This window comes from Bombina bombina, chromosome 2 (assembly GCF_027579735.1).
Source record: "Bombina bombina isolate aBomBom1 chromosome 2, aBomBom1.pri, whole genome shotgun sequence".
NCBI classification, from domain to species: domain Eukaryota; kingdom Metazoa; phylum Chordata; class Amphibia; order Anura; family Bombinatoridae; genus Bombina; species Bombina bombina.
The window spans coordinates 1,386,599,347-1,386,625,349 of NC_069500.1; the positions used below are offsets into that span (position 1 = coordinate 1,386,599,347).

General features: G+C 38.2%; 1 protein-coding gene across 1 annotated transcript in view; it reads right to left on the reverse strand.

Moving 5' to 3' along the window:
- LOC128650395 (solute carrier family 4 member 11) overlaps positions 1 to 26,003 on the reverse strand; it is a 541,036-nt gene that overhangs the window by 58,642 nt on the left and 456,391 nt on the right. The window contains exons 16-17 of the mRNA XM_053704315.1: positions 25,191 to 25,446; positions 16,331 to 16,437 (exon numbers count right to left, since the gene is read on the reverse strand). Of these exons, the coding sequence (XP_053560290.1) occupies positions 16,331 to 16,437; positions 25,191 to 25,446 (363 nt within the window). The remainder of the gene's footprint in view (positions 1 to 16,330; positions 16,438 to 25,190; positions 25,447 to 26,003) is intronic.

A 26,003-nucleotide genomic window follows, 5' to 3' on the forward strand; every position in this document is an offset into this window, starting at 1 on the left:
ATCTCTCTCTCTCCATATCTCTCTCTCTCCATATCTCTCTCTCTTTTTATATCTCTCTCTCTTTTTATATCTCTCTCTCTTTTTATATCTCTCTCTCTCTTTTTATATCTCTCTCTCTCTTTATATCTCTCTCTCCCTATACCTCTCTCTCCCCATATCTATCTATCTCTCTTTATATCTCTCTCTCTCTCCATATCTCTCTCTCTTTATATCGCTCTCTCTTTATATCTCTCTCTCCATATCTATCTATCTCTCTTTATATCTCTCTCTCTCTTTATCTCTCTCTCTCCCTTTATATCTCTCTCTTTATATCTCTCTCTCCCTTTATATCTCTCTCTCCATATCTCTCTCTCTCTCTCTTTTTATATATCTCTCTCTTTTTATATCTCTCTCTCTTTATATCTCTCTCCCCATATCTATCTCTCTTTATATATCTCTCTCCCCATATCTCTCTCTCTCTCTCGATATCTCTCTCTCTTTATCTCTCTCTCTCTCCCCATACCTCTCTCTCTCTTTATATCTCTCTCTTTATATATTTTTCTCTCTTTATATCTCTCTCTCCCCATATCTCTCTCCCTCCCCATATCTCTCTCTCTCTTTATCTCTCTCTCCCCATATATCTCTCTCTCTCCCAATATCTCTCTCTCTCTTTATATCTCTCTCTCCCCATATCTCTCTCTATATATCTCTCTCTTTATAGCTATCTCTCTCTCTTTATAGCTATCTCTCTCTCTTTATAGCTATCTCTCTCTCTTTATAGCTATCTCTCTCTCTTTATAGCTATCTCTCTCTCTTTATAGCTATCTCTCTCTCCCTTCATATCTCTCTCTCCCTTCATATCTCTCTCTCTTTCCATATCTCTCTCTCTTTCCATATCTCTCTCTCTTTCCATATCTCTCTCTCTTTCCATATCTCTCTCTCTCCCCATATCTCTCTCTCTCTTTATATCTCTCTCTCTCTTTATATCTCTCTCTCCCTTCATATCTCTCTCTCCCTTTATCTCTCTCTCTTTCCATATCTCTCTCTCTTTCCATATCTCTCTCTCTCCCCATATCTCTCTCTCTCTTTATATCTCTTTCTCTCTTTATATCTCTCTCTCCCCATATTTATCTCTCTCTCTTTATATATCTCTCTCCCCATATCTCTCTCTTTCTCTCTATACATCTCTCTCTCTCTCTCTCTTTATATCTATCTCTCTTTATAGCTATCTCTCTCCCCATATCTCTCTCTCCCCTCATATCTCTCTCTCTTTATCTCTCTCTCTCTTTATATCTCTCTCTCTCCCCATATCTATCTCTCTCTCTTTTTATCTCTCTCCCCATATCTCTCTCTCTCCCCATATCTCTCTCTCTCCCCATATCTCTCTCTCTCCCCATATCTCTCTCTCGCCCCATATCTCTCTCTCGCCCCATATCTCTCTCTCGCCCCATATCTCTCTCTCGCCCCATATCTCTCTCTCGCCCCATATCTCTCTCTCGCCCCATATCTCTCTCTCGCCCCATATCTCTCTCTCTCCCCCCATATCTCTCTCTCTCCCCCCATATCTCTCTCTCTCCCCCCATATCTCTCTCTCTCCCCATATCTCTCTCTCTCCCCATATCTCTCTCTCTCCCCATATCTCTCTCTCTCCCCATATCTCTCTCTCTCCCCATATCTCTCTCTCTCTTTATCTCTCTCTCTTTATCTCTCTCTCTTTCTCTCTTTATCTCTTTATCTCTCTCTCTTTATCTCTCTCTATCTCTCTTTATCTCTCTCTATCTCTCTTTATCTCTCTCTCTCTCCCCATATATCTCTCTCTCTTTCCCCATATATCTCTCTCTCTTTCCCTCTCTCTTTATCTCTCTCTCTCTCCCCATATATCTCTCTCTCTCTCCCCATATCTCTCTCTCTCTTTCCCCATATATCTCTCTCTCTTTCCCCATCTCTCTCTCTCTCTCTCTCTCTCTCTCTCTCTCTATATATATATATATATATATATATACACACACATCTCTCTCTCTCTCTCTCTCTCTCTCTCTCTTTATATATATCTCTCTCTGTATCTCCATATAAAACATCAGCCGGTACAAATAATATATAATATTCATACAGAGTAACTACTACTAATTCCTACCATATGTGGGCACTTTTCTGCTACACATATAATTTGTGGTATAAACATAACAGAAAAAAACATAATTTATGCTTACCTGATAAATTCCTTTCTTCTGTAGTGTGATCAGTCCACGGGTCATCATTACTTCTGGGATATTACTCCTCCCCAACAGGAAGTGCAAGAGGATTCACCCAGCAGAGCTGCATATAGCTCCTCCCCTCTACGTCACTCCCAGTCATTCGACCAAGGACCAACGAGAAAGGAAAAGCCAAGGGTGAAGTGGTTACTGGAGTATAAATTAAAAAATATTTACCTGCCTTAAAAACAGGGCGGGCCGTGGACTGATCACACTACAGAAGAAAGGAATTTATCAGGTAAGCATAAATTATGTTTTCTTCTGTTAAGTGTGATCAGTCCACGGGTCATCATTACTTCTGGGATACCAATACCAAAGCAAAAGTACACGGATGACGGGAGGGATAGGCAGGCTCTTTATACAGAAGGAACCACTGCCTGAAGAACCTTTCTCCCAAAAATAGCCTCCGATGAAGCAAAAGTGTCAAATTTGTAAAATTTGGAAAAAGTATGAAGCGAAGACCAAGTTGCAGCCTTGCAAATCTGCTCAACAGAGGCCTCATTCTTGAAGGCCCAAGTGGAAGCCACAGCTCTAGTAGAATGAGCTGTAATTCTTTCAGGAGGCTGCTGTCCAGCAGTCTCATAAGCTAAACGAATTATGCTACGAAGCCAAAAAGAAAGAGAGGTAGCAGAAGCTTTTTGACCTCTCCTCTGCCCAGAGTAAACGACAAACAGAGAAGACGTTTGTCGAAATTCCTTAGTTGCCTGTAAGTAAAATTTTAGAGCACGGACTACATCCAGGTTGTGCAGTAGACGTTCCTTCTTCGAAGAAGGATTTGGGCACAAGGAAGGAACAACAATCTCTTGATTGATATTCCTGTTAGTAACTACCTTAGGTAAGAACCCAGGTTTAGTACGCAGAACTACCTTATCCGAATGAAAAATCAAATAAGGAGAATCACAATGTAAGGCTGATAATTCAGAGACTCTTCGAGCCGAGGAAATAGCCATTAAAAATAGAACTTTCCAAGATAACAACTTTATATCAATGGAATGAAGGGGTTCAAACGGAACGCCCTGTAAAACATTAAGAACAAGGTTTAAACTCCATGGTGGAGCAACAGTTTTAAACACAGGCTTAATCCTGGCCAAAGCCTGACAAAAAGCCTGGGCGTCAGGAACTTCTGACAGACGTTTGTGTAACAGAATGGACAGAGCTGAGATCTGTCCCTTTAATGAACTAGCAGATAAACCCTTTTCTAAACCTTCTTGTAGAAAAGACAATATCCTAGGAATCCTAACCTTACTCCAAGAGTAACCTTTGGATTCACACCAATATAGGTATTTACGCCATATCTTATGGTAAATCTTTCTGGTAACAGGCTTCCTAGCCTGTATTAAGGTATCAATAACTGACTCAGAAAACCCACGTCTTGATAAAATCAAGCGTTCAATTTCCAAGCAGTCAGCTTCAGAGAAGTTAGATTTTGATGTTTGAAGGGACCCTGTATCAGAAGGTCCTGTTTCAGAGGTAGAGACCAAGGTGGACAGGATGACATGTCCACCAGGTCTGCATACCAAGTCCTGCGTGGCCACGCAGGAGCTATTAGAATCACTGATGCTCTCTCTTGTTTGATTCTGGCAATCAATCGAGGAAGCATCGGGAAGGGTGGAAACACGTAAGCCATCCTGAAGTCCCAAGGTGCTGTCAGGGCATCTATCAGGACTGCTCCTGGATCCCTGGATCTGGACCCGTAACGAGGAAGCTTGGCGTTCTGTCGAGACGCCATGAGATCTATCTCTGGTTTGCCCCAACGTCGAAGTATTTGGGCAAAGACCTCCGGATGGAGTTCCCACTCCCCCGGATGAAAAGTCTGACGACTTAAGAAATCCGCCTCCCAGTTCTCCACTCCCGGGATGTGGATTGCTGACAGGTGGCAAGAGTGAGACTCTGCCCAGCGAATTATCTTTGATACTTCCATCATAGCTAGGGAGCTTCTTGTCCCTCCCTGATGGTTGATGTAAGCTACAGTCGTGATGTTGTCCGACTGAAACCTGATGAACCCCCGAGTTGTCAACTGGGGCCAAGCCAGGAGGGCATTGAGAACTGCTCTCAATTCCAGAATGTTTATTGGCAGGAGACTCTCCTCCTGACTCCATTGTCCCTGAGCCTTCAGAGAATTCCAGACGGCACCCCAACCTAGAAGGCTGGCGTCTGTTGTTACAACCCTCAAAATAAGTTTTGAAGACCCCTGAGCTCTGTAGAGATGAACCGGATCATGCAGGAAATACAATGAGCTGCTGACTGAAATATTTGATGCGTAGTAAAAGCGCCAAAAAACGGCCCCTCCCCCTCACACACAGCAGTGAGAGAGAACAGAAACTGTCAGAAAAAAGATTAAGCAACTGCCAAGTGGAAAAATAGTGCTCAAACATTTATTCACTCAGTACCTCAGCAAATGAAAACGATTTTACATTCCAGCAAAAACGTTAAACATAATTTCTAGTTAATAAACAGCTTTATGTACTTCTTACAGTGTAATTCTAGTGAAGTACCATTCCCCAGAATACTGAAGTGTAAAGTATACATACATGACATTATATCGGTATGGCAGGATTTTCTCATCAATTCCATTGTCAGAAAATAAAAGCTGCTACATACCTCTATGCAGATTCATCTGCCCGCTGTCCCCTGATCTGAAGTTTACCTCTCCTCAGATGGCCGAGAAACAGCAATATGATCTTAACTACTCCGGCTAAAATCATAGCAAAAACTCTGGTAGATTCTTCTTCAAACTCTGCCAGAGAGGTAATAACACACTCCGGTGCTATTTTAAAATAACAAACTTTTGATTGAAGATATAAAACTAAGTATAATCACCATAGTCCTCTCACACATCCTATCAGGGGCGCGATCCGATATCGATCGCAGTTTGCGGCGCAAGCGAGGGAACCGGCGTCGCCCGCAGTTTCAGCTCGCAACTCGAGCCATCCCATATAGGTCGCCGTCAGATGCTAACGTGCCGTAAGTCTCACAAACCAGCGATGTCCAGAAATCTGCGTAAGTACAAATTTCTGGCGTCGCCAGTGACTTGCGCCACGTTAGAATCTGCCGGCGCCTATAAAACCTGACTAAAGTCTAAAACACCCGCACTGTCTAACACGCCTCCCTAACATAGCCCGCACTGTCTAACACGCCTCCCTAACATAGCCCGCACTGTCTAACCCTCTATCCGCTATCCCCCCTCACTAGCCTAACAATAAAAATGCTATTAACCCCTAAACCGCCGCTCCTTTACCCCGCCGCAACCTAATAAAATTATTAACCCCTAAACCGCCGCTCCCGTACCCCGCCGCCAGCTATATTATATCTATAACCCCCTAAAGTGAGCCCCTAACACCGCCGCCATCTATATTAAAATTATTAACCCCTAATCTAAGCCCCTTACACCGCCGCCATCTCTATTAAAATGATTAACCCCTAATTTAATCTACCTACCCTGCCGCCAGCTATATTATCTATATTAACCCTAAGTATATTATAGTTAATATAGGTATTACATTATATATATATTAACTATATTAACCCTAATTATATTAGGGTTAATATAGTTAATATAGTTACTATAGTATTTATATTAACTATATTAACTCTATCTAACCCTAACACCCCTAACTAAATTTATATTAAATTAATCTAATTAATTTATAAACTAAAATATTCCTATTTAAATCTAAATACTTACCTATAAAATAAACCCTAAGATAGCTACAATATAATTAATAATTACATTATAGCTATGTTAGGGTTAATATTTATTTTACAGGTAAATAGTTAATTATTTTAACTAGGTATAATAGATATTAAATAGTTATTAACTATTTAATATCTACCTAGTTAAAATAATTACCCAATTACCTGTAAATTAAATCCTAACCTAAGTTACAAATACACCTACACTATCAATAAATTTAATAAACTACTAACATCTATCTAAAAATACAATTAAATTAACTAAACTAAATTACAAAAAAAAACAAACACTAAATTACAAAAAATAAAAAAAAGATTACAAGATTTTTAAGCTAATTACACCTATTCTAAGCCCCCTAATAAAATAATAAACCCCCAAAATAACAAAAATTCCCTGCCCTATTCTAAATTAAACAAATTTCAAAGCTCTTTACCTTACCAGCCCTTAAAAGGGCCTTTTGTGGGGCATGCCCCAAAGAATTCAGCTCTTTTGCATTCAACAAATACAATCACCCCCCCCCCCCCATTACAACCCACCACCCACATACCCCTATTCTAAACCCACCCAAACCCCCCTTAAAAAATCCTAACACTACCCCCCTGAAGATCTCCCTACCTTGTCTTCACCACACCGGGCCGAACTCCTGATCCGATCCGGGCGATGTCGTCCTCCAAGCGGCAAAGAAGAAATCTTCCTCCGGCGACGTCTTCCTCCAAGCGGCAGCAAAGTCTTCATTCTTCCGGCGGCATCTTCAATCTTCTTTCTTCGCTCCGCCGCCGCGGAGCATCCATCCCGGCCGACTGCTAAACTTGGAATGAGGTACCTTTAAATGACGTCATCCAAGATGGCGTCCGCCGAATTCCGATTGGCTGATAGGATTCTATCAGCCAATCGGAATTAAGTTAAAAAAATCTGATTGGCTGATTGAATCAGCCAATCAGATTCAAGTTCAATCCGATTGGCTGATCCAGTCAGCCAATCAGATTGAGCTTGCATTCTATTGGCTGTTCCGATCAGCCAATAGAATGCGAGCTCAATCTGATTGGCTGATTGGATCAGCCAATCGGATTGAACTTGAATCTGATTGGCTGATTCAATCAGCCAATCAGATTTTTTTAACTTAATTCCGATTGGCTGATAGAATCCTATCAGCCAATCGGAATTCGGCGGACGCCATCTTGGATGACGTCATTTAAAGGTACCTCATTCCAAGTTTAGCAGTCGGCCGGGATGGATGCTCCGCGGCGGCGGAGCGAAGAAAGAAGATTGAAGATGCCGCCGGAAGAATGAAGACTTTGCTGCCGCTTGGAGGAAGATTTCTTCTTTGCCGCTTGGAGGACGACATCGCCCGGATCGGATCAGGAGTTCGGCCCGGTGTGGTGAAGACAAGGTAGGGAGATCTTCAGGGGGGTAGTGTTAGGATTTTTTAAGGGGGGTTTGGGTGGGTTTAGAATAGGGGTATGTGGGTGGTGGGTTGTAATGGGGGGGGGGGGGGTGATTGTATTTGTTGAATGCAAAAGAGCTGAATTCTTTGGGGCATGCCCCACAAAAGGCCCTTTTAAGGGCTGGTAAGGTAAAGAGCTTTGAAATTTGTTTAATTTAGAATAGGGCAGGGAATTTTTGTTATTTTGGGGGTTTATTATTTTATTAGGGGGCTTAGAATAGGTGTAATTAGCTTAAAAATCTTGTAATCTTTTTTTTATTTTTTGTAATTTAGTGTTTGTTTTTTTTTGTAATTTAGTTTAGTTAATTTAATTGTATTTTTAGATAGATGTTAGTAGTTTATTAAATTTATTGATAGTGTAGGTGTATTTGTAACTTAGGTTAGGATTTATTTTACAGGTAATTGGGTAATTATTTTAACTAGGTAGATATTAAATAGTTAATAACTATTTAATATCTATTATACCTAGTTAAAATAATTAACTATTTACCTGTAAAATAAATATTAACCCTAACATAGCTATAATGTAATTATTAATTATATTGTAGCTATCTTAGGGTTTATTTTATAGGTAAGTATTTAGATTTAAATAGGAATATTTTAGTTTATAAATTAATTAGATTAATTTAATATAAATTTAGTTAGGGGTGTTAGGGTTAGATAGAGTTAATATAGTTAATATAAATACTATAGTAACTATATTAACTATATTAACCCTAATATAATTAGGGTTAATATAGTTAATATATATAATGTAATAACTATATTAACTATAATATACTTAGGGTTAATATAGATAACATAGCTGGCGGCGGGGTAGGTAGATTAAATTAGGGGTTAATAATTTTTATATAGGTGGCGGCGGTGTAAGGGGTCAGATTACGGGATAGATAAGGTAGATGGCGGCGGTTTTAGGGGCTCACAGTAGGGGGTTAGTTTATGTAGATGGCGGCGGGGTCCGGGAGCGGCGTTTTAGGGGGTAATAACTTTATTAGGGATTTGGGGGGGGGGGGATCGCGGTTGACAGGGAGATAGACATTGCGCATGCGTTAGGTGTTAGGTTTATTTTAGAAGATCGCGGTTGACAGGGAGATAGACATTGCGCATGCGTTAGGTGTTAGGTTTATTTTAGCAGCTAGTTTAGGGAGTTACGGGGCTCCAATAGTCAGCGTAAGGCTTCTTACGGCTGCTTTTTGTGGCGAGGTGAAAATGGAGTAAGTTTTCTCCATTTTCGCCACGTAAGTCCTTACGCTGCATATTGGATACCAAACTGCGCGGGTTTGGTATACCTGCCTATGGCCCAAAAAACTGCGGGCGACGGCAGAAATATACGCGCGTAACTTCTAGCTTACGCCGTATATAGGATACCAAATCCGCGCAATTCTTGGCGTCGCCGGCTTTTGCGGGAGACGATTTTTATCGGATCGACCCCCTAGTCGTTGGGTGCAAGAGAATGACTGGGAGTGACGTAGAGGGGAGGAGCTATATGCAGCTCTGCTGGGTGAATCCTCTTGCACTTCCTGTTGGGGAGGAGTAATATCCCAGAAGTAATGATGACCCGTGGACTGATCACACTTAACAGAAGAAAATATATAAATAAAATAAGCTGCCACTTGAGGATTAGATTGCCAACATGACAAACATGCAAGAGTATAGTTAGAAATACAATCTTGCGCTTGCTTTCAACAGATAATTACTGAACTTCAGACGGTATTGTCAATGTGTTTTTACAGTGATCACAATCCCCAAATGCTTCAGCCGTTAATACCCCATAAGCGTTAAATTGTTACCTCACGAAGACAACACAAAATAGTTATCTGTGTTGTTAATCTTGAATTTTGTAACTGAAAAATGAAACAGACACTTAACAACATACAAACTGGTCATTTTAAGGGTTTAGACAGAGGCCCCCTGTACTAAGCAGCGAGTGGACAAGTTCTCAACTTGCTAAGTTGTCCGCACGCCTTTGATACATACGGGCAAAGGACGAACAGGATCCACTGTCCATAGGTATCATTACACGCCTCAAGTTAGGGTGTAACGCACGCCCTTCTCTCGCGCGACCAATCGTGTGAAAGAAGGGACTGTCAATCACTGAGAGCGCTCTCAGTGATTTCCTCTCGCCACCTCACATATGCGAACCTGCCCCGCAAGGGTTCCAGAGCAGCTTTCGCTGCTTAGTACATGGAGCCCCTTGTTGATTTATTCGTATTAATGTGTAGTGATGCGAATAGTTGACATATGTCTGCGAGATGTGTGTATGGGGTAATTGCAGTGCATTTTGCCCATGAAAAAAAATGTTACATTTGAAAATGTTTGTGGTACTCAGTAATGAGTCAAAAAGTGTTGCCTGGGGTTTTATCAAGTCCTTTTTAGCAGTGACAAACAGCCCCGTGAATGTGTTGTGTAGGGAATTTGAATTGTAATCAGAAAATAGGACAAAACTCAATGTCAGTATAAAACTATTTCCTAAAAATTGTGTTGCAAATGACTTGTTATACCCGCTGCACAGCATAAATTGTATGAGAAAATGGTTCTTTAGGTTTATTTTGATATATAAAAAAACAGCCAGGTTTTGTTCTTTGAGGCCAAACCCCATTAAAATGGTTTGAGCCTGCAGGGAAATCAGATTTATTTTATAACTTTCTGTACACACACACATACATTTCTATATTTTTCTCTGTATACCAAATCCCAATACTTAAAGAGAACTATTGGAAAGCATTGCTTATCTCTCCTACCTCCCACTAGGTGTGTAATTTCTTCTGCTGTATTTTTACAGTTTCTCTATAGCTTATACTTAAGTATAGATACCTTTAGGGCAACATTTATCAAAGTGAGAATAAGAAAAGTCTCACATTTGTCATAAAAAAACCTCATAAATGATATTCCCATATTTATGAAAGGTTATGCGCCAATAAAGTCACAACTTTTCATATGTGCGAACAAATTGGCTCGTGACCATTCGAAAGTCTTAAATATATGCGAATAAGTTGTCTGGAAATGCCTAATTCTTGTATTAATCTCTATTGGCATTTTAAAATGCCCGTATATATTTGCAGTTCTCATATATTTATGAAAAGTGGTGCATGCGATATTCACTGTTTTTTAATCTCGCCAATTTGTAGGTTGTGAGGAGTGAAAAATAAAGAGCGATATTGTTGTTTGTCTGGAGGGAAAATGGAAATATGTCTTTTTCTTGCTGTATCTAGGGTTAGAAATTGCCCTCAACGAGGCGCAGAACCTGAATAATATTAATAATTAAATAACAAAAAGGTATACACAAATTAATATAAAAAAAAAAAAAAATTAAGTGCAATTGAAATAAGTGTTTTAAAAAGAACGAAGATAAGCTCCAAAAAACCCTTTTCGTTGGTCTCTCTCTTTGAAGCGCTTCAATAACTGTCCATGTAACAGAAAATAAACCAGCATTCTATAACATAAAATGTATAAAAAGTAGAAGACAGGAGCTTCTTTTTATAGAAGAAACCACTGGGACAGGAAAACAAAATCTCAGGGGATTTCATTAGAACAGCAGGTAGCTGCATAACTATGTCCTGAGATTGTATCTGCCTGACAAACGCCTTAGGGTAAATCTCACATCCAAATGCACTAAATCCCACATAAGCCGAGGTCTATCAGATTGTGACATTGTCACAGACTTTACATACAAATAAATAACCTGTGCCACTTCTGATCTGGCCTGGTCAACCCCTCCTGGTTTACGTCCTTTTGCATAAGTTAGTCACAGCAAATACCTTATTTAAAGGGACATTAAACACCTTGAGATTTGTATATAATATGGTTAGTTGTGTAATAAAACAACTTTTCAATTTATTTTATTATTTATTTTGCCCTGTTTTCATGTAATTTAGCTTTGGAAATTGAGCAATTTCTAATGCTCAGAACTTGGAATGCACCTGCTGACGTGTCAAGTCTAACTCTGCTACATATGTATCCCTAATTGACTTGATCAGATAACAACTGCAAAGCAATATACTTTATACTAACTTTATGACCATGACGAGCCTTGTTGCCTGCTGACTAAAGCCCAGGTTGGCTCCTGCAAATAAGGAAAATAATAGGAGGAGTTTGGCTATTGAAAAATAGCTGAAGCAAAAAAAAAAAAGATGTTAATTTGTTTGAAAAACATTAAGACTTAGCTGTTATGTTATTTTACGGCAACACAACAGAAATATCTTGTAATTACAATGTGTTTAGTGCCCCTTTAAAAGAACTGCTCATTTGCATGTTTTTAATATAGAAGTGTATATTTTGTTTAAGGGGACATGAAACCCAAAAATATGATTTCATGATTCAGATACAGAATACAATTTAAACAACTTTCCAGTTTACGTCAATTATCTAATTTGCTTTGTCTCTTGCTATCCTTTGTTGAAAAGGATACCTAGGTAGGCTTATGAGCTGAGAGCTAGTTGCAGATTGGTGGCTGCACATATATGCCTCTTGTTATTGGTTTATAGATAAGCTAGTTCCCAGTAGTGCAATGATGCACCTTCAATAAAGGATACCAAGAGAACAAAGCTAAAATGATAATAGAAGTATATTGGAAAGTTGTTTAAAATCGTATGTTCTGTCTAAATAATGAAATAAATATTTTGGGTTTCATGTCCCTTTAAGTGAACTTTGTTCATTGGCCCTTAAAATAATAATAAAAAACATAACAGCCCCTAATAATTATAAGAATAATCTACCACACAAAACGATAACTTGAGAGTATTTATTGCACTTTTGCAAATGAAACTAGGGACAAACATAACTAATCCCCGGTGCTACAGAAACTAGGGACAAACATAACTATTCCCCGGTGCTACAGAAACTAGGGACAAACATAACTAATCCCCGGTGCTACAGAAACTAGGGACAAACATAACTATTCCCCGGTGTTACAGAAACTAGGGACAAACATAACTATTCCCCGGTGTTACAGAAACTAGGGACAAACATAACTATTCCCCGGTGTTACAGAAACTAGGGACAAACATAACTAATCCCCGGTGTTACAGGACTAGTAGGTAAAGCAGCCAATAGTCTTCTACAGTATTAGTCATTTCTGTCTACAACTGAAAGAGAACTCAACCAATCTGATCATAAAATCTAAGGAAAAAAAATCTAAGAGATGCTAAGTATTTTTAAAAGGGAGCTATTTTCAGAATTTGTATTGAAATAAACTTAAATTTAAAAACGTGAATTTTGTATGTAAATGTTTAGCTAATTTGTATAAACATTAGGTTGATACGACAGGTGCTTTGTAATTTAGTCACTTGATAAGATGAAAACATTATTGGCGAGCGTGCAACTTATCAAGTCAAATGTATTAACCTGAGAGAAAGTCAAAATAAAACTCTCACGATTCAGATGGAGCATGTGATTAATTGCACAATTTAAGGCTGTGGCTCTTACTGAGCACGTGCAAGAGCTGACAGACTATATGTTTAGGAGTCTGTGACTGACAGAAGACCTGATACAGGGGTCAGGTAAATCAAAGAATATTTTGAAAATTGTCAGGGAAAAAAAATGACTGCTTGTCTGAAATTCGAGCATTAACTCTTTGAGTGCTAAGCACTTTCCCACCTGGGTGCTAAGCTGATTTAATTAATTTTTTTATTTTGTGAAAAAAAATGTTTTAACTTTTTTTTATTTTTTCCAGATCCCCAAGACGTACACCATTGGGAATGTTAGGCGATTACCTTTCCAACGGTCGGTCTTGGGGGTCTGTAGCTGCTTAGATGCCTGATATACAGGCTTCTAAGCAGCATGCCCCCTTTCCCTATACTTTGAATTGACAAATTGTTAATAAAGTTGCGCAAAACGTGATGCCCGTCACGCTACAGGCACGATCGTGGGGGTAGGAGCGGGTGGGAGCCAACCAGATCTCCCTCAAGGTGGGAGAGTGCTAGTGACGGCTCTGAGCCGTCATTAGCACCAGAGTGGGAAACTCTGTGACGGCTCAGAGCCGTCATTAGCACTCAAAGGGTTAATGCATTGTCTTTTTTTTATTTAGATTGTTGTTGATTGTGCAAGTCTACTCTATTAAGATTAACATGGTAACAGTCATTAAAGGGACATGAAACGCAAAATGTTTCTTTCATGATTCACATAGAAGTAAATTGGAAAGCTGTTTAAAATTGTATGCGCTATTATCAAATTTTCTTCATGTTGTTATCCTTATTGAAAATCAGGAAGATAAAGTTCAGGAGTGTGCACGTGTCTGGAGTACTATATAGCAAGAGCCCTAGGAGGGCATCACTATTTTCTGTCATGTAGAGCTACAAACATGCGCACATTACCTATCTAGATATCTCATCAACAAAGAACAAGAGAACAAAACAAATGTAATAATTGAAGTAAATTAAAAATTGTAATCTTTATCTGAATCATGAAAGAAGAATTTTGGTTTTCATGTCCCTTTAACAACAAACTACACACAAGGCGCTACCATTGTGCAATTCTGTGCTAAATTCTTGTCTTTCTACCGATATGAAAAATACAACAGTAAATCTATTTGTTACCATTCATAGTAACAGCACATAAAGTGGTAGGTTACACACATTACAGTTGTGTTTCCATTTGAAGTGGGAGAAACTTCCTGAAGAGAAATGTGTGAATAACCCCTATATTCTGCAACAATAAGCATCCAATCAGGTAAGGCTACTCACAACATGCATCCAATCAGGTAAGGCTACATACAACATGCAACCAATCAGGTAAGGCTACATACAACATGCATCCAATCAGGTAAGGCTACATACAACATGCATCCAATCAGGTAAGGCAACATACAATATGCATCCAATCAGGTAAGGCTACATACAATATGCATCCAATCAGGTAAGGCTACATACAACATGCATCCAATCAGGTAAGGCTACATACAACATGCATCCAATCAGGTAAGGCTACATACAACATGCATCCAATCAGGTAAGGCAACATACAATATGCATCCAATCAGGTAAGGCTACATACAATAAGCATCCAATCAGGTAAGGCTACATACAACATGCATCCAATCAGGTAAGGCAACATACAATAAGCATCCAATCAGGTAAGGCAACATACAATAAGCATCCAATCAGGTAAGGCTACTCACAACATGCTCACTGCATTTAAAGGAACATTAAACTAAATAAATACTAGCTATAATGATGTATTTCACGTAAAGATTCGCATGAAAATAATATGCAGATGTATCTTTAAAAGTGATATTAGTAGTTTGAATATTGAAGACATACGTATAAAGTTTTAATCTTTATATAGTGACGGGTGATGTCATGTTGTAAACTAGGTTTTCCATTAGTTTAAAAGCCTGTTACGTCATCTCCTCTGCCCAATCAAGTTAAAAGGGACATAAAATCCATTTTTTTCTTTCATTATTTAAATAGAGCATTCAATTTTAAACAACTTTCTAATTTACTTCTTCTCTTGGCATCTTTTGTTGAAAATCAGGACTTCAAGCTCAGGAGCGTGCACACGCTTGTAGCACTATAATGCAGTTGTGTTGCAAGAATGTTATCCATTAGCAAGAGCACTAGAGGGCAGCACTATTTCCTGCCATGTAGTGCTCCTGATGCTACCTAGGTATCTCCTCAACACAGAATATCATGGGAACTAAGCAAATTTGATAATAGAAGTAAATTGGAAACTTTTTATAAATTGTATTCTATGTCTGACTCACAACAGACAATGTTTCAGTTTCATACGCCTTTAAGGACAGTTATAAATGAGCTGTTAAAATAATTGTTAAAGGGACAGTCAACTCAAATTTTTTCAAAATTCAAAATTTTCATAGTAAAATTAAACTTCATGACTCAGATAGAGCAGCCATTTTAAACAACTTTCTAATTTACTTCCATTAACTAAATGTGCACAGTCTTTTTATATTTGAACTCTTTGAGTCACCAGCTCCTACTGAGCATGTGCAAGAATAAGTGTGTATGCATTTGTGAATGGCTGATGGCTGTCACATGGTATGTGTATGCATTTGTGAATGGCTGATGGCTGTCACATGGTACAGGGGGAGTGGAAAAATACATAACTTTTAAAATTGTTAGAAAAAAAAACATCTACTACTCATTTGAAGTTCAGACTAAGTGCTATTGCATTGTCTTGTTATCTTGCATTTGTGGATTATGCAAATCTACTGTGTTGACTGGTCCTTTAAAAAGATATACTCATTCCCCAGTTTTGCACAGCCAACATGGTTATATTAACACACTTTTTACCTCTGTGATTACCTTGTATCTAAGCCTTTTCCGAGAGCCCCCTTATCACATGACTTTTATTTATTATCTATTGACTTTTTAGCCAATTATTGCTGTGTTGTTCTGACTCTCAAATAACTCCACGGGCGTGAACACAGTGTTATTTATATGGCCCACATTAACTAACAGTCTCTTGCTGTGAAAAGTAAATACAAAAGCATGTGATAAGAGGCTATCTATAGTGGCTTAGAAACAGGCAGACATTCAGAGGTTTAAATGCTATAAAGTATATTAATATAGCAATGTTGGTTGTGCAAAGTTGGGGAATGGGTAGTAAAGGCGTTATCTATCTTTTTAAACAATAATTTCTTTTAGTGTAGACTGCTCCTTTAAATGTACTCAGCACATGAAGTCCTAAATCAGATGAAAGCCACTTTAATTTCCAGTACATACAAAATAAAAGATAACTTTAAAATACAAATCAATTAAGCTTTTCATCTGATCCCCTGCTTACCAGTATAAGTGAATATCTGTTATCCTGAGCAGTGAGTTACAAATGAAATACATCAGGGGGTAAGGTTACTTATATGTGAACACTTTCTTAGAGCTGCTTCTAAGCCTCTTTAATTGTGACATTAATACAATGTCCCCATGCAATCACTGCTCATTTTGGCAAGCAAAGCCAGCTACTGTTATGGCAACAAAATAAAAAAAAAGGTTAAAATATGTAACTTACTGTGTATTTCCTTGAAGAAATAAGAACCAATCACAGAGAAGGTGAGCACGGATATGGGAAGAGCGCAATCTGACAGCATTTCACGCACTCTTGAGTGCAGATAAGGGCTGAAAATACATAAAAAATTACAGATTATTAAACCAACAATTTAATGTCCAAGGGAAAAAAATTAAAGCAACTGCATACATTTTAGAGACAAATATGGGCATTAGACATAATGTCAAAGAGTTATTTTTTATTTCCAAATGGAGGAATATTTTGAAAAACATAATTTATGTAAGAACTTACCTGATAAATTCATTTCTTTCATATTAGCAAGAGTCCATGAGCTAGTGACGTATGGGATATACATTCCTACCAGGAGGGGCAAAGTTTCCCAAACGTCAAAATGCCTATAAATACACCCCTCACCACACCCACAATTCAGTTTAACGAATAGCCAAGAAGTGGGGTGATAAGAAAAAAAGTGCGAAAGCATATAAAATAAGGAATTGGAATAATTGTGCTTTATACAAAATCATAACCACCACAAAAAAAGGGCGGGCCTCATGGACTCTTGCTAATATGAAAGAAATGAATTTATCAGGTAAGTTCTTACATAAATTATGTTTTCTTTCATGTAATTAGCAAGAGTCCATGAGCTAGTGACGTATGGGATAATGACTACCCAAGAAGTGGATCTTTCCACACAAGAGTCACTAGAGAGGGAGGGATAAAATAAAGACAGCCAATTCCTGCTGAAAAAAATCCACACCCAAAATAAAGTTTAACGAAAAACATAAGCAGAAGATTCAAACTGAAACCGCTGCCTGAAGTACTTTTCTACCAAAGACTGCTTCAGAAGAAGAAAATACATCAAAATGGTAGAATTTAGTAAAAGTATGCAAAGAGCACCAAGTAGCTGCTTTGCAGATCTGGTCAACCGAAGCTTCATTCCTAAACGCCCAGGAAGTAGAAACTGACCTAGTAGAATGAGCTGTAATTCTCTGAGGCGGAGTTTTACCCGACTCAACATAGGCAAGATGAATTAAAGATTTCAACCAAGATGCCAAAGAAATGGCAGAAGCTTTCTGGCCTTTTCTAGAACCGGAAAAGATAACAAATAGACTAGAAGTCTTACGAAAAGATTTCGTAGCTTCAACATAATATTTCAAAGCTCTAACAACATCTAAAGAATGCAACGATTTCTCCTTAGAATTCTTAGGATTAGGACATAATGAAGGAACCACAATTTCTCTACTAATGTTGTTGGAATTCACAACTTTAGGTAAAAATTCAAAAGAAGTTCGCAACACCGCCTTATCCTGATGAAAAATCAGAAAAGGAGACTCACAAGAAAGAGCAGATAATTCAGAAACTCTTCTGGCAGAAGAGATGGCCAAAAGGAACAAAACTTTCCAAGAAAGTAATTTAATGTCCAATGAATGCATAGGTTCAAACGGAGGAGCTTGAAGAGCTCCCAGAACCAAATTCAAACTCCAAGGAGGAGAAATTGACTTAATGACAGGTTTTATACGAACCAAAGCTTGTACAAAACAATGAATATCAGGAAGAATAGCAATCTTTCTGTGAAAAAGAACAGAAAGAGCAGAGATTTGTCCTTTCAAAGAACTTGCGGACAAACCCTTATCCAAACCATCCTGAAGGAACTGTAAAATTCTCGGTATTCTAAAAGAATGCCAGGAAAAATGATGAGAAAGACACCAAGAAATATAAGTCTTCCAGACTCTATAATATATCTCTCGAGATACAGATTTACGAGCCTGTAACATAGTATTAATCACAGAGTCAGAGAAACCTCTTTGACCAAGAATCAAGCGTTCAATCTCCATACCTTTAAATTTAAGGATTTCAGATCCTGATGGAAAAAAGGACCTTGTGACAGAAGGTCTGGTCTTAACGGAAGAGTCCACGGTTGGCAAGAGGCCATCCGGACAAGATCCGCATACCAAAACCTGTGAGGCCATGCCGGAGCTACCAGCAGAACAAACGAGCATTCCTTCAGAATCTTGGAGATTACTCTTGGAAGAAGAACTAGAGGCGGAAAGATATAGGCAGGATGATACTTCCAGGGAAGTGATAATGCATCCACTGCCTCCGCCTGAGGATCCCGGGATCTGGACAGATACCTGGGAAGTTTCTTGTTTAGATGGGACGCCATCAGATCTATTTCTGGAAGTTCCCACATTTGAACAATCTGAAGAAATACCTCTGGGTGAAGAGACCATTCGCCCGGATGCAACGTTTGGCGACTGAGATAATCCGCTTCCCAATTGTCTACACCTGGAATATGAACCGCAGAGATTAGACAGGAGCTGGATTCCGCCCAAACCAAAATTCGAGATACTTCTTTCATAGCCAGAGGACTGTGAGTCCCTCCTTGATGATTGATGTATGCCACAGTTGTGACATTGTCTGTCTGAAAACAAATGAACGATTCTTTCTTCAGAAGAGGCCAAAACTGAAGAGCTCTGAAAATTGCACGGAGTTCCAAAATATTGATCGGTAATCTCACCTCCTGAGATTCCCAAACTCCTTGTGCCGTCAGAGATCCCCACACAGCTCCCCAACCTGTGAGACTTGCATCTGTTGAAATTACAGTCCAGGTCGGAAGCACAAAAGAAGCCCCCTGAATTAAACGATGGTGATCTGTCCACCATGTTAGAGAGTGTCGAACAATCGGTTTTAAAGATATTAATTGAGATATCTTCGTGTAATCCTTGCACCATTGCTTCAGCATACAGAGCTGAAGAGGTCGCATGTGAAAACGAGCAAAGGGGATCGCGTCCGATGCAGCAGTCATAAGACCTAGAATTTCCATGCATAAGGCTACCGAAGGGAATGATAGTGACTGAAGGTTTCGACAAGCTGTAATCAATTTTAAACGTCTCTTGTCTGTTAAAGACAGAGTCATGGACACTGAATCCATCTGGAAACCCAGAAAGGTTACCTTTGTCTGAGGAATCAAAGAACTTTTTGGTAAATTGATCCTCCAACCATGATCTTGAAGAAACAACACAAGTCGATTCGTATGAGATTCTGCTAAATGTAAAGACTGAGCAAGTACCAAGATATCGTCCAAATAAGGAAATACCACAATACCCTGTTCTCTGATTACAGACAGCAGGGCACCGAGAACCTTTGTAAAAATTCTTGGAGCTGTAGCTAGGCCAAACGGCAGAGCCACAAACTGGTAATGCTTGTCTAGGAAAGAGAATCTCAGAAACTGATAGTGATCTGGATGAATCGGAATATGCAGATATGCATCCTGTAAATCTATTGTGGACATATAATTCCCTTGCTGAACAAAAGGTAAGATAGTCCTTACAGTTACCATCTTGAACGTTGGTATCCTTACATAACGATTCAATATTTTTAGATCCAGAACTGGTCTGAAGGAATTCTCCTTCTTTGGTACAATGAAGAGATTTGAATAAAACCCCATCCCCTGTTCCGAAACTGGAACTGGCATAATTACTCCAGTCAACTCTAGATCTGAAACACATTTCAGAAATGCTTGAGCTTTTACTGGATTTACTGGGATACGGGAAAGAAAAAATCTCTTTGCAGGAGGTCTCAACTTGAAACAAATTCTGTACCCTTCTGAAACAATGCTCTGAATCCAAAGATTGTGAACAGAATTGACCCAAATTTCCTTGAAAAAACGTAACCTGCCCCCTACCAGCTGAGCTGGAATGAGGGCCGCACCTTCATGTGGACTTAGAAGCAGGCTTTGCCTTTCTAGCTGGCTTGGATTTATTCCAGACTGGAGATGGTCTCCAAACTGAAACTGCTCCTGAGGATGAAGGATCAGGCTTTTGTTCTTTGTTGAAACGAAAGGAACGAAAACGATTATTAGCCCTGTTTTTACCTTTAGATTTTTTATCCTGTGGTAAAAAAGTTCCTTTCCCACCAGTAACAGTTGAAATAATGGAATCCAACTGAGAACCAAATAATTTGTTACCCTGGAAAGAAATGGAAAGTAAAGTTGATTTAGAAGCCATATCAGCATTCCAAGTTTTAAGCCATAAAGCTCTTCTAGCTAAAATAGCTAGAGACATAAACCTGACATCAACTCTGATAATATCAAAAATGGCATCACAGATAAAATTATTAGCATGTTGAAGAAGAATAATAATATCATGAGAATCACGATGTGTTACTTGTTGCGCTAAAGTTTCCAACCAAAAAGTTGAAGCTGCAGCAACATCAGCCAAAGATATAGCAGGTCTAAGAAGATTACCTGAACACAGATAAGCTTTTCTTAGAAAGGACTCCATTTTCCTATCTAGAGGATCCTTAAACGAAGTACCATCTGACGTAGGAATAGTAGTACGTTTAGCAAGGGTAGAAATAGCCCCATCAACTTTAGGGATCTTGTCCCAAAATTCTAATCTGTCAGGCGGCACAGGATATAATTGCTTAAAACGTTTAGAAGGAGTAAATGAATTACCCAAATTATCCCATTCTTTGGAAATTACTGCAGAAATAGCATCAGGGACAGGAAAAACTTCTGGAATAACTACAGGAGTTTTAAAAACCTTATTTAAACGTTTAGATTTAGTATCAAGAGGACCAGAATCCTCTATTTCTAAAGCAATTAGGACTTCTTTAAGTAAAGAACGAATAAATTCCATTTTAAATAAATATGAAGATTTATCAGCATCAACATCTGAGACAGAATCCTCTGAACCAGAGGAATCATCAGAATCAGAATGATGATGTTCAGTTAAAAATTCATCTGTAGGGAGAGAAGTTTTAAAAGATTTTTTATGTTTACTAGAAGGAGAAATAACAGACATAGCCTTCTTTATGGATTCAGAAACAAAATCTCTTATATTATCAGGAACATTCTGCACCTTAGATGTTGAAGGAACTGCAAAAGGCAATGGTACTTTACTAAAGGAAATATTATCTGCTTTAACAAGTTTGTCATGACAATCAATACAAACAACAGCTGGAGGAATAGCTACCAAAAGTTTACAGCAGATACACTTAGCTTTGGTAGATTCAGCACTTGACAGCGATTTTCCTGTAGTATCTTCTGACTCAGATGCAACGTGAGACATCTTGCAATATGTAAGAGAAAAAACAACATATATATAAAGCAAAATTGATCAAATTCCTTAAATGACAGTTTCAGGAATGGGAAAAAATGCCAAAGAACAAGCTTCTAGCAACCAGAAGCAATAAAAAATGAGACTTAAATAATGTGGAGACAAGAGTGACGCCCATATTTTTTCGCGCCAAATAAGACGCCCACATTATTTGGCGCCTAAATGCTTTTTTGGCGCCAAAAATGACGCCACATCCGGAACGCCGACATTTTTGGCGCAAAATAACGTCAAAAAGTGACGCAACTTCCGGCGACACGTATGACGCCGGAAACGGAAATAGAATTTTTGCGCCAAAAAAGTCCGCGCCAAGAATGACGCAATAAAATGAAGCATTTTCAGCCCCCGCGAGCCTAACAGCCCACAGGGAAAAAGTCAAATTTTAAGGTAAGAAAAATGTTAAATTAAAATGCATTATCCCAAATATGAAACTGACTGTCTGAAAAATAAGGAAAGTTGAACATTCTGAGTCAAGGCAAATAAATGTTTGAATACATATATTTAGAACTTTATAAACAAAGTGCCCAACCATAGCTAGGAGTGTCACAAAAAATAAGACTTACTTACCCCAGGACACTCATCTACATATAGTAGATAGCCAAACCAGTACTGAAACGAGAATCAGTAGAGGTAATGGTATATATAAGAGTATATCGTCGATCTGAAAAGGGAGGTAAGAGATGAATCTCTACGACCGATAACAGAGAACCTATGAAATAGACCCCTTAGAAGGAGATCACTGCATTCAAATAGGCAATACTCCTCACATCCCTCTGACATTCACTGCACGCTGAGAGGAAAACCGGGCCCCAACTTGCTGCGGAGCGCATATCAACGTAGAATCTAGCACAAACTTACTTCACCACCTCCATCGGAGGCAAAGTTTGTAAAAACTGAATTGTGGGTGTGGTGAGGGGTGTATTTATAGGCATTTTGAGGTTTGGGAAACTTTGCCCCTCCTGGTAGGAATGTATATCCCATACGTCACTAGCTCATGGACTCTTGCTAATTACATGAAAGAAATCTAAACACTTCTCCCTTAAAAGTACTGGATTATTTGTACTAAAGATGAAGAGTGCTGCGGTGAAGAAAATCTCTCCGATCCCAATATTATCCTATGGAATTTATTCACCAAAATAAAAATGTCCATAGTAAGATCAATGTAGATATTTATACAAGTAAGTTAAGTGCCATTTTTCATTGACCATATGACTCATCTCATCTTTTAAAAAAACCAAATTATTTTACTCCTTATTACGAGAGTTTAGAGTCTTATTTGTGGTAGAAAGGGCGCCGTGATTTTCTTATGTGTTCAGTTTTATTTCCCGAAACTTGTTCTATGGCAGAAGTATATTCCCTGTTTTTAAAAACCCTCACAAAATATTTAATAAACCTCATTTGAAAAAGGAACCTTTTCACTTCCATATGAAGGGTCTTACTGGTCTATGGATTCTTTTTTTTTATCTCTGATAGACCCTGTTTCAATTGCCTTTTATTTAATAATTATAAACGTGGTGTATAGCGGTTAAAAAAAAACTGGCGCAATAACATTTACAAAATGGTAATCATAGGGTCAAGCAAGCCTTTATTTGGTAGAATGAGATTCTTTTGTTTTAAATTAGTTTTATGCCCCTGTAAGTTGCTAAGGGACCATCCAATAGGGCATTCTACTGCCTTCACCAAAGAGTTAAATTAGGGTGGGCATGTGCCCAATTTTACAGCACTCTGTGGGCCCCAATTCATCAATAAATCAGTGTTATCAATATAAAATGTAATATAGTGAGCGTTAAGCATCTGTTTGTATGGTGTCGTTAAATTTGCTTTTTGCACATCGGTATTATACAGGGCCAATTCAGCACAATATATGGCGCCCAGGACACATGCCAACAACTGTTTCTGAGCAGAAAACAAACATTGGTAATTTGTAATAAAAAAAAACTAGTTCTAACTCGTTAGTTAGCTAAGCATGTGTATTTTTACCCTATGTTTAAATTTGAGCAGCAGATACAGCTAAATTAAATTAATACAAAATAATTTCTTAGGTAATTCCTTTTTTGAGGCGTTATCTTTAGTATAATATATTGTGGCCCCAGCCAATCCCGCATTTAGGGATTAGCCCTCCATATAAAAAACACGACACAAAATATTGTGAAATCCATGTCTTTTGCATAGTGAAAAGGCTCAACATATGCCACACTTGCTGTGAGTGGTACTTTGAGAAAATATTTCTCACCTGTTGACATATATAGGACTTGTGCTTATATATTTAAAAAAAATAAAAATTGGGGTCAGTAAAATAACTATTGGCACAGTCTGGTTATTGGTGTTTACTTGTTGGCTACTTGATGAACATGATCACAAATACATTTTTCATACAGGTAGAAAACCTTTATGCAAACTGCTTGGGACGGGAAAAGGTTTGGATTTCGGAATAGTTTGGATTTTGGAAAATTAACAACTTTAAAATGAGACAGTTTTTTAAAGGAGAGGAAACCAAGTGTAGACAACAATATCTTATGTCAATTGGCGATATCTATAGGTCATAATTAAGCACACACCAGGCATTTGACTACGGCAGTTTGCCGAAACGCGTAAGCCGATGTGCTGCGCTTTCCCTTCTCAACTGTTTTGGGTGGGTTGCTGTCCATTTGTTTAATGGTATGGAATAAAGTTTGCATTTTTATCAGAGCAATGGATTCTCTCTTCTTTTCCTTAAAGGACCAGTCAACATTGTAGATTTGCATAATTAACAAATGCATGATAAGACGACAATGCAATAGCACTTAGTCTGAACTTCAGATGAGTGGTAGATTTTTGTTAAATAAATTGCAAATTTATGTCTATTTCCACTCCCCCTGTACCATGTGACAGCCATCAGCCAATCACAAATGCATATACGTATATGCTGTGAATTCATGCACATGCTCAGTAGGAGCTGGTGACTCAAAAAGTGTAACTATAAAAAGACTGTGCACATTTTTTTAATGGAAGTAAATTGGAAAGTTGTTTAAAATTGCCTGCTCTATCTGAATCATGAATTTTAATTTTGTCTTGAGTGTCCCTTTAAATATTAAAGCTTATACATGTAACCTAAGGGTAGCTTTATATCATTTTTAATATTTTTGTATATATAGTACACTCAGATAGAATAGTGCTGTAATTAAAAAGATGATACTTGCTGTTTTACATAAATATAAACTATTAATTGCATTTTAGAACACAAAAAACAAACCAAAGACGCAGACAAAGGAGATTGTGACTTACAGGTGGGGAAACATTAATTTTGAAATAAATATTTAAAATAGTGATGGTAAATCCAAGCATATAACAAACACTAGGATTTGCAATCACTAATAATTAAGGGGAGTTTAAGTGATCAGATGTTAAAAAAAAAAAAGAGTGCTAAATTCACCCTTTCAATGCCATTGCACAGCGCTATACTCATCGGCTCCTACAATGAGGTGACCATTGCACCTCTGAACCAATAGCAGTGTGTGTCAACTGCATGAACGGCTATTGGTTTAGAGGTGCAAGCAGCACCTCATTGGTAGAAGATTGATGTGCCGTGGAGGGTGAATTTAGAACCCTTTTTTTTACATGTTAGATCAGTTAAAGTCCACTTGATTTGTAGTGATGGTAAATCTTAGCGTTTGTTAATACTTTGAAATACCCCCTTGTTGATGCAACCAATAAAACTGTTTACATTAACTTTCCGTAAAAAATTTCAGTGTAACTTGCATTTTTACCTTTTCTTGAACTGGTAAAGCGTGTGACCCAACCAGAGTGTCCCAAACATCAGCATAAGGCTGAGGACAGCAGACTCTCTCCCGTGCGGATGGTCATCATGATCCATGCTATGATTCTGCAGCATTAGGGAGCTGTTGAAGGTTGAGTTTAGTATACTGTCAGGGGTGATGTTTAGACTGGGAAATGGTTCCACAGATCCCTTTTCATAGTATATGAGTGAGCCTGGAGTGTCGTCAACATAATACTTTTTGAAAACTGAAAAAAAGCAGTAAAAAAAAAAAGCAAGAAATGCATTAGGACGTGATACAGCACAAATGGCCAAACACTAATTTTTGTACCAGATCTGTGCAACATATTTAGCACAATATATATATAGGCATCATGCATATTTCCCTAATTTTGTGCCAGCCAAATACATTAATAACCAGGTGTGGCTGACACAAAATCATCTCATATTCATAAATCTAAAGTTGTTACAGAAACAGGAAAATATACTTTAACCCCTTAATGACCGCAGCACTTTTCCATTTTCTGTCCGTTTGGGACCAAGGCTATTTTTACATTTCTGCGGTGTTTGTGTTTAGCTGTAATTTTCCTCTTACTCATTTACTGTACCCACACATATTATATACCGTTTTTCTCGCCATTAAATGTACTTTCTAAAGATACCATTATTTTCATCATATCTTATAATTTACTATAAAAAAATTTATAAAATATGAGGAAAAAATTGAAAAAAACACACTTTTTTAACTTTGACCCTCAAAATCTCCTACACTTCAACAACTACCAAAAAACTCCCATGCTAAATA